We start from the raw sequence: 9,041 nt of genomic DNA, 5'->3' as shown, positions 1-9,041 counted from the left end.
TACCATCTCACAACTATTCCTTTAAACTTTTTCTGGATCCGCACCAAAAATGAAGCACTTGGTCTGTTTCTCACCAAATCTGGTTGAAATCTGACTAACAAACACAACTACAAACATAACCTCCAAGCAAAGGCACAATAATATTTAACATTTTAAAATATTTTAGAATTAAATGGTAGTGATTTGTTTTCTCTTCTCCTACAAATCTCTTAGACTTGAGAAACATCAGTGCATCTAATGGAGGTAGTGAAGCGGTTCAACCAGTGTTGATGATACTGCTTTATATTTCGCTCTTTATGATTTCTTCTCTTCATTCATTTCATTTGCTGAGAAGATCTAACACCCCTAACAGTTCCGACATCAGAATTAATGGTAATGTGAACTAATAGAAGTGATATGAGGTGTTAAATGATACATTGACAACAGTCAAATCTGTCTTAAAACAGTGTCCATGTGAACATTAAAACAGGTTTTGCTCTTCATCTTTTTTGCTTTTTCATCTTAACTCGTTATTTTCTGCAAATGAAAAGTGCAGTACAAATTAAATGCATTATTATTATTATTATTATTATTATTATTATTATTATTATTATTATTATAGTCCATTTGAAGACGCCTTCCTTAAGCAAGTGGAAGTGATGGGGGATGAAATCCACTGTCATCTCTGTGCAAAAACATGCAAAACTCCGTCTAAATCTATTATGAGGTTTCAGCAGTCTGAGGTAAAATAGATATCCACTTTGTCTAATTTAGTCTGCTGAATCCTCATTATAGCTTTAGATAAACTTTGAGATGCATGTCTCTCTCAGAACGAGGACTGTGGATATTCGACTGATGATGAAATACGTGTATAAACGAGCATCTTCACTCCCTGGATTCATCCAGCTGGCGGGGAAGGAAGAAGATGGCTTTCTGTCCGATGTGGGTTCTTGGACCCAGTTTAGGTTTCCCGTTCTTTTTCAGAGCTACATACCAGTTCCTCTCCTGATATTTCTGAGGCTGATATGTATTGTAGTGATTCTCCTCCAACTTCTCCAGGAAGTAACACTCATCAGTTACTGTGGGCTGAGAGAGACACGCCAGACAAACACCGACAGCTGACTGCACACGTGGATGGATTTTGAATTAAGATGAAGAGTTTAAAAATGCATTCACCAAAGTTTATATTAGATTGGATAATTCTGAATAATTTATACCAGGTATTAGGGCTGGGCAATATATCGATATTATATTGATATCATGATATGAGACTAGATATTGTCTTAGATATTAGATATCGTAATATCATGATATGGCATAAGTGTTGTCTTTTCCTGGTTTTAGAGGCTGCATTACAGCAAAGTGATGTAATTTTCTTAATTTACCAGACCCTTATCCACTTAGTCATTATACACACATTACTGATGATTATTTATTAAAAATTTCATTGTGTAAATATTTTGTGAAAGCACCAATAGTCATCCCTACAATATTGTTGCGATATTGATATTGAGGTATTTGGTTAAAAATATTACCCAGCCCTACCAGGTATCATGGAAGATTTATCATCATCAAGTCTAATGTGCTGATCTACAATCCAGTCTGATCACATGAATGATGAGGTGTATTCTGTAGATACTTACTGAACTATACAAACGCCCTTCATTACTCATGGCCAAATATCGCCCAGCTTCTGCTCCTTGGATGATCACAACACCTCGATCCACAGCTTTAAGCTTTAAAACAGCTGAAAGGAGAAAACATGACAGGAAACACAGGCTGAAACCTACAAATACAACTATACAATGCTGCTTGAAAGTTTGTGAACCCTTTAGAATTTGCTCTATTTCTGCATAAATATGAAAACGTGATCAGATTTCCACTCAAGTCCTAAAACTAGATAAAGAGACATTAGTTAAACAAATGAGACAAAAACTTTACACTTGTTAATTTACTTATTTAGGAAAATGATCCAATGTTACATATTTGTGCTTGCCAAAAGTATGTAAACCCCCTAGGATTATCAATTCATTTGAAGGGGAAATTAGAGTTGGGTGTTTCAATCAATGGGATGACAATCAAGTGTGAATCTGGAAGGCCCTGCCTTATTTAAAGAAGAGAAATCTTGGTCTCCACTATCAAACTCTGAGCTTCACAACACAGGTTTGTGGAAGTGTGTCATGACTCAAACAAAGGAGATTTCTGAGGTCCTTAGAAGAAGAGTTGTTGATGCTCACCAAGCTGGAAAGGGTTAAAAACCATTTCTGAAGAGTTTGGACTCCACCAGTTGACTGCAGCCAGATCATATACAAATTGAAGACATCCAACACCATTGTTACCCTCCCCAGGAGTAGTCTAACAACAAAAATCACACCAAGATTTCTCTCCAAAAAGAACATTGCTGCTGTCTATGGTTCGCTCAAGACCACGTGGATAAGCCAGAAGGTGATTGGAACAATGTTCTGTGGATGGATGAGACCAAAATCAAACTTTTTGGTTTGAATGAGAAGCGCTCTGTTTGACGATGAGCAAACACCGCCTTCCAGCGTAAGAACGTTATCCTATCTGTGAAACAAGGTGGTGGTAGTATCATGGTTTAGGCTGCTTTGCTGCTTCTGGACCAGGATGGCCTGCAATCATTGATGGAGCTATGAGTTCTGAGTTGTACCAGCCAATTTCTACAGGAAAATTCCTCCTAGCTGATATGCAGGGCTGATAAACAGTTACCAGAAATGTTTGATTGAAGTTATTGCTGCAAAAGGGAGTAACACCAGTTACTGAAAGCAAGGGTTCACATACTTTTGCCTCCCACAAATATGTAAGATTTGATAATTTTCCTCAATAAATAAATGAATAAGTTTAATGTTTTTGTCTCATTTGTTTAATTGGGTTCCCTTTATCTAGTTTTAGGACTAGATCTGATCATGTTTAAGGTCATATTTATACAGAAATAGAGAAAATTCAGAAAGAACCGTCAAGCAGCACTGTATATACATTCTGATAAAAGAGAAATTGCTGTTTTACTTCAGCTACAGTCAGCAACCTTTAAAATCTTTGCTCTATAGTTGAATACTTAAATGAATGATGGCTGTCTAGAGGCTCGGTAAGTAATTATCAGAGCATACTTAAATGTGAGTCAGTCTCACCACAACACAAAGTAAATGCACCATTAGACTGTCTCAAACCTGACACGCTGTTATCAACTGTAACACTTTGAGCTTCTTTTTCAAGACATGAAAGGATCAGAAGCAACCATACATGGCTTTTTATATTTGTCATAAATGAGAAGGCCAATATTTTTTCTTTACCATTTACCAATTTAACTTTTTCAAGACTTAAAACATCCAAATTATAGGATGCTAGTCATGCATCTAGCATATTTTATTTAATATGTTATGGGTGCTTATTAATATCCCTTTATTTATTTATTGCTTACAACAATATTGCTCTACCTATAATGTATGCGTGGTGCCATTGAAAACGTTTATATAAAAGTATGTAATGGTTACCTTCATTATCAATTAATCTACTGATTATTTTCTCAATTAATTGATTAGTTTGGTCTAAAAATGTCAGAAAAATCACTGTTTCCCAAAGTCTGAGGTCTACAGGACTAAAGAAACTAGAAAATATTCACACTTGAGAAGCTGGAATCTGAGAGTTTGGACATTTTTTTATCTTTAAAAATTACTTTAATAGTTGGCAACTAATCAATTAATCGTTGCAGCTCTGATAAAGTAGCCTTTTTACTGTAGTCCCAATCCATGCTAGGCCTCTACCACAGTTTGTTTTCTTTTCTCTTTCAGATGAATTTAAGGCTTATTTTGACTTTAGGTTCTATAAATATCTTATTTTTCATTCCCCTTTAATAAATCAGCAATGAGCTCCCACTTTTCTCCATGTAAAGGCATTTATTTGACATGTGTGTTGTTTCCCGCTCTTTGAACCTGACACATCGGCACTGGAGGAAGTGAACGCGTCATGTAGTGTATCAGACCTGACCTGGATGTGTGCTGCAGTCTTACTGTGAACGTCCCTGTCATCCCTCTGGCCCTGCACGGTCCCATCGGGGAGGATCTGGAGGTGATGTCCGCCATTCATGCAGTACAGCCGAGTCAGCCGCCTGTGGTCCCGCAAAAGGCCCCCGGCCACAGTTTGATCCTCAAAAGCAAACACGTCTCCATCCGTCATCCTGCTCAGAAGAAACACTGCCCTGTAGTCAACAGGAGGGGTCTGCAGTGGAGGTCGGTTTTCTCAGCACAGATCAGATCAGATCAGCTGGCTGTGGTCCCTGGTCAGGTGTTTGCATGCTCGTGAACGAGCGTAGACCACACAGGCAGCTGGATGCGCGTCCCCGACTCCTGGCCTAAACGGGGATGATGGTATGGAGTGTGATCACTGCCACTTGTGCACTTACTTCCTGTTATGCTGAGTTCCGCCTGCCCGCTGAGAACTGCACGCGGGAGCGCGCACAGGTAAAGGGAACACTACCAGACATTGTTTTTTAAGGCAAAGTAAAAACGATATTATCCTCTTTGTCAGATTCATCAATAATGACAAATGATCTGGAGTCTTTAGATACTGAATGTTTAGACTCACCAATTTTTTAGAGTCACCAATGTTTGATCAGACTCAGTAGTAGCATTTCCTCGATATGATTGGTCTGAAATTTACAAGGTTTCCTTTCCTCCTCAGTGTGAACTCTTCTGTGTTCTTTGTCAATGTGTTTTTAAACACAGGATTTCAGATAGTTATTCTATGAGATTTTTAAATGCGGAAAAATTCATGTGGGTTGTCAAATTCACTCAAAGTCAAAGTTGATCAAATAAACTGTGCTGATAAAACCATTTGATGCCTGCCAGACTTTGATTTGAAGAGTCACTACCGAGTGTTAAGAGGTGGTTGCATCATTCGACAGAGGTGTATCTTGTTACCTGCTGAGAACTGCATCCCCTGCTTTCTGGAACGAGTCAGGAGGAGGTTCACTCACTGGAGGCATCTGGTAGACAGGTGAATGAATGAAAGCGAGGATGCAGGATGCAGCATGAAAGGTAAAACCACCTCTGCAGAATACTTTAACCACATACTTTTTCTCTGGAGACCAAGGAGTGGATAGTACATATGTGTGAATATGTATACACATGGACCTATACATATATATTCTATAGAGACACTTTAGGATCAAACAGTTACCAGCTCATATTTTGGGCCGTTTTGGTCTGACTATAACAGTTTTCTACAGAACACAGAAAACTCCATGAATGTCTTAAACTTTTTGGAAAATAAACCAAAAGTTTCATCTGCTGCAAATGAAAAGTGCTTTTGTGTGATCTACTGTAGGTGAACTGACTCTTAAAACTTGTCCACAAATTCTTGACTTAAACTTCAATAAACTATGTTGCTGCTGGGTTGGAGAACTTTAATGCCCTCAATAAATGTTGCTTTTGTGAAGCCACTTTGAATTTTCATCTATTAATTACTGAGACTTTGTCAGGTTGATTGTAACAATCTGAGACTGTATTTCATGATGTAATTTCACTATACTTCCCATCATTTGTACATTAAAGATGTTAAACTACATTTTTATAATTTAACAAACATATAAATGGTCCCATACATCAGGAAAAAAGAAAATTCCTTTTAAAAAAGTCATGAAAACAAGAGATTTTGAGTAGACTTCAACAGTCAATAAACCAGGTGCCAGAATGGAAAAGCGCATTTATTTGATGAACAAGTGCTTACTGTGATCATGAAAAGTGGCTTACAAAGAGCTTACCGTTTCCATTGTTCAGAATCATCAAGTTAATATGATGGTATACATCCGCATACAGTTCCTTTGTTTTTGAGAAGTACCACACAAAGACATACAGTTTGACTTTTAATCAATGGAGGAAAGGATCAACAGGAGTCACACTACAGAGGAGAAATAATACAGAGTGTATAGAAAAACTAGTATTTGGAGACAAATACACCACATTTTCTTTACAATGGATTATATGTACATATTCAAATTTTTAAGCAAAACAAAGCTTTTAGAGAAAGCATATACCAGTGAAACATGATCTGCCCTTGATAATTCTCAAAAGTTAATGTCTGCATATGTTTTATACAAAATAGATTTTCAAACAATATTTGGGTAGTGCAAATCTTTTTTTTTTTTTTTTAGATTCAAGCTGGTTGATTACTTTCACAAACAGTTTGTGTGTGAAAAAGACTGACTCCTATCCTATTCACAGTATTACACAATTTGACCAAAGCCATCACGTTAGAGTAAAAAATGTGTTTTTTTTTTTCTTTTAAACCAACAAAGAACTGTACATTTGTCTTCTAGGAGCTACTTAGTTTATGTGTACATATGCTGATTCTGTCTGTACTTGCTTTGGTCACCTTGTAGTCAAACATAAAATAGGCTTTTTGTGCAGTCTGTGTGGACTGATTACTGACTAAGTGTATCTATTCCTGAAAATCTGGCCTGCAGAGATAAAGTTAAATGTGAATCTCCTGTTTGCAAATAGCTTATATCGGAAAAACAAAACAAAACAAAACAAAAAAAAAAAGGAAGCAACCACATCTTTTAATGTGATGGTGATAGATTATCTGTTGTTTCTATTGCATATTCAGTTGTCCTCCTCAAAAATGTACAAGAAAGTAAGCAAGTATACATTTTTGAGCAAGAAGAGGCAAGTGTGCGATTTCATATATACCTGTTTAAAATGAGCAGCAGCATCAGAGATTTGGATACACTGAATGTGAAAGTAACCCATGGTTAACCCTTAAAACGCAGTTAAATGAAGGAAGATGGTTTTTTTTTTGAAGATTCACCAGAAAGAAAGAAAGAAACATAAGAAGCGTCTATTTTCAGACACTGGAGGACTGAGCCTGGGTATTAATGATGACTGTGGCAGCACATTCCTGATACTTCTGTCAAAGTGAACTTTTTCCTGACAAAAATACACCATAAAGCACAGAAGCAGACAAATATTGGGAATCAAAACTGAATGTTTTTGGTTCTTGAAGTCAGAACATAAACGACTAAAACATGGAAAACCTCTTACTGTATGAGTGAGACATCAAATTTCAACAACCTGAGCATGGGAGCGGTTCAAAACTTATCATGAGTGCTTTTAAATTTGATGTTGGGAGAGTTAAAGTAATAATCTCCAAGATTTTCACCTAAATAAATGTCTATTAAGTCACTATCGCTAAATGAGGTAACACAATGGTGATTGAGCCTATGGCCAACTGATGAAAGCCCTTGTATTTGCAGTTTTATCTACTGGGTGTCTGTGGTGACATTCCTGGGAAAAATCACAAGTGGTGCACAGTTAGTGATGCGTTTTCCATCACCCAGCAGTGGTTGGTCCGCCAGAGAGAGTAGGCGGAGCTACAGACTCGCTCACTAACTGCCATCTGACTGACGCCACACAGGCGACACCTCTGGGGAGTGAGATCCAAAAACACAATTTATCGCCACAGGTGCCGCCAAAGAGAACAAAACTGAGATCTTTGAGATTGTTACTTTAACAGAAGAACAATATGACATTTCCTTTGTTTAAATGCACCAGCGAGCACTTTGTAGTTGCTCACTTGACATATTTATCCAATTGTTTAAATCTGACAGGGTGTCTCCTTTAATCTGTTAAGAGCTATTGTTAATTCCTCTTGAAGACTCACATTCTTTTTCAAAACCTGGATTATTTTGTGTTTAAAACACAAATATGATGACAGGGCCATGAAACACACTGACGATAATGTTGCAACACATTGCAGTTTCCCACTTAATTAAACCACACACAAAGAAAGAAAGGGATACTGATAGACCCACATTATTCTGTGGGATTACACACAGGTGTGAGAGCCTTGTGTTAAACTCAATTATCAATCATTAATAGTGACCTCAATCAAGGGGACTGAAGCTCAGATGACTCACTGGACAAATTCAGAGGCTTCAATGCTGAGACTTGTTCTCCCCCTTTTTGATACAAACACTGACAAACTTTCAGCATCACTGATGAACAGACAAAACAGGAGTTTGGCACTGAAATAGTTCCCAGAGAATGAAGGATCCATTTTGCCTGCCTCCCCCAGTCAGCGACGCTACACTTTTCACTGTGAGACGACTCTACGAGGTGACAGATGCTAAGTGCTTTCAAACATTGGGGGGTTGACTAACAGACAAACAAATACACGTGCAAATGTACTAAAGACACAAACATTACGACAAGGTGCCTACAGGGCGTCTAAGGAGCAGAAGGGGTAGTCAAAAGTTATCAGCAAGGCTGGAAGGCTTACAGGTTAATAATGCATTTGCCATCGCCTGATCCAAAGCACTGTATACACAAGCTGTCTGTAATACAAACTGATCATTTTAAAAGGAGTAGTTCGATCTTTTAGGAAGTACATTTTTTTGCTTTCTTGTCTGGAGTCAGATGAGAAGATTGATACCACTCACTTTATATGCTAAATAAGTACGTGGAACCAGGAGCTGGTTAGCTTAGCTTAGAAACAGCTAGCCTGTCTGTCTGAATGTATAAAAATCCGCCTACCAGCTCCTCTAAAGCTCACTGACAAACACACTGTATGTCATTTGTTTAATCCCTACAAAAAAAGTGTAAAATCACCAATTAACCATTTTATGGTTATAAGTCAGACTATTTTTTGGCTGGGAACCAGTTGTCAGGCAAACACGACAGTAGTATCGATCTTCTCATCTACCTCAAGGCAAGGAAGCAAATGAAGATTATTTCCCAAAATGTCGAACTATTCCTTTAACAAATGTAGCAAAGCAACAAAGAATCTGCCTTCGATAACAAATTATCCAAAGAGCATGGATACACTGATCATCACTGGCAGAATCACAACTGCATGTTTGCCAGTTTTTACAACAGACTGTAAAAAAGAAGTAAAAAAAATGAAGGACGGTTATTTTCCAACCAGTTTGAGCCGAGTTAAAACCACAGAAATTTTGTTTCCCCGACAAGTTTTAAAAAAATGACATAATTTTGCAAACACAATAAAACATGCCCTCTCGTTTCTGATTGGTAGACGCAGGTATCTATCAC

General features: G+C 37.6%; 1 protein-coding gene across 1 annotated transcript; it reads right to left on the bottom strand.

The window, feature by feature from the left end:
* Positions 1-522: 522 nt before the first annotated feature.
* fgf1a (fibroblast growth factor 1a) lies at positions 523-4,759 on the bottom strand. The gene is made up of 3 exons (XM_044363783.1): positions 4,005-4,759; positions 1,623-1,726; positions 523-1,065 (listed from the first exon to the last, which is right to left on the bottom strand). Exons 1-3 carry the CDS (start codon positions 4,168-4,170, stop codon positions 865-867), a joined length of 471 nt encoding a protein of 156 aa, XP_044219718.1. The 5' UTR covers positions 4,171-4,759; the 3' UTR covers positions 523-864.
* Between the last annotated feature and the right edge of the window lie 4,282 nt (positions 4,760-9,041).

Source organism: Thunnus albacares, chromosome 10, assembly GCF_914725855.1.
Source record: "Thunnus albacares chromosome 10, fThuAlb1.1, whole genome shotgun sequence".
Classification (NCBI taxonomy): Eukaryota; Metazoa; Chordata; class Actinopteri; order Scombriformes; family Scombridae; genus Thunnus; species Thunnus albacares.
The sequence above is the reverse complement of the archived record's forward strand: the minus strand, read 5'-3'. Positions and strand labels throughout refer to the sequence as shown.

What these genes read in the sequence shown, in the direction of transcription:
- fgf1a (XM_044363783.1), bottom strand. Translation starts at nt 4,170, where the DNA reads ATGACGGATGGAGACGTGTTTGCTTTTGAGGATCAAACTGTGGCCGGG. An exon ending in GGATGACAGGGACGTTCACA is followed by an intron (nt 1,727 to 4,004) that starts GTAAGACTGCAG and finishes TTCTCCTTTCAG; the next exon opens with CTGTTTTAAAGCTTAAAGCT. An exon ending in AAGGGCGTTTGTATAGTTCA is followed by an intron (nt 1,066 to 1,622) that starts GTAAGTATCTAC and finishes TGTCTCTCTCAG; the next exon opens with CCCACAGTAACTGATGAGTG.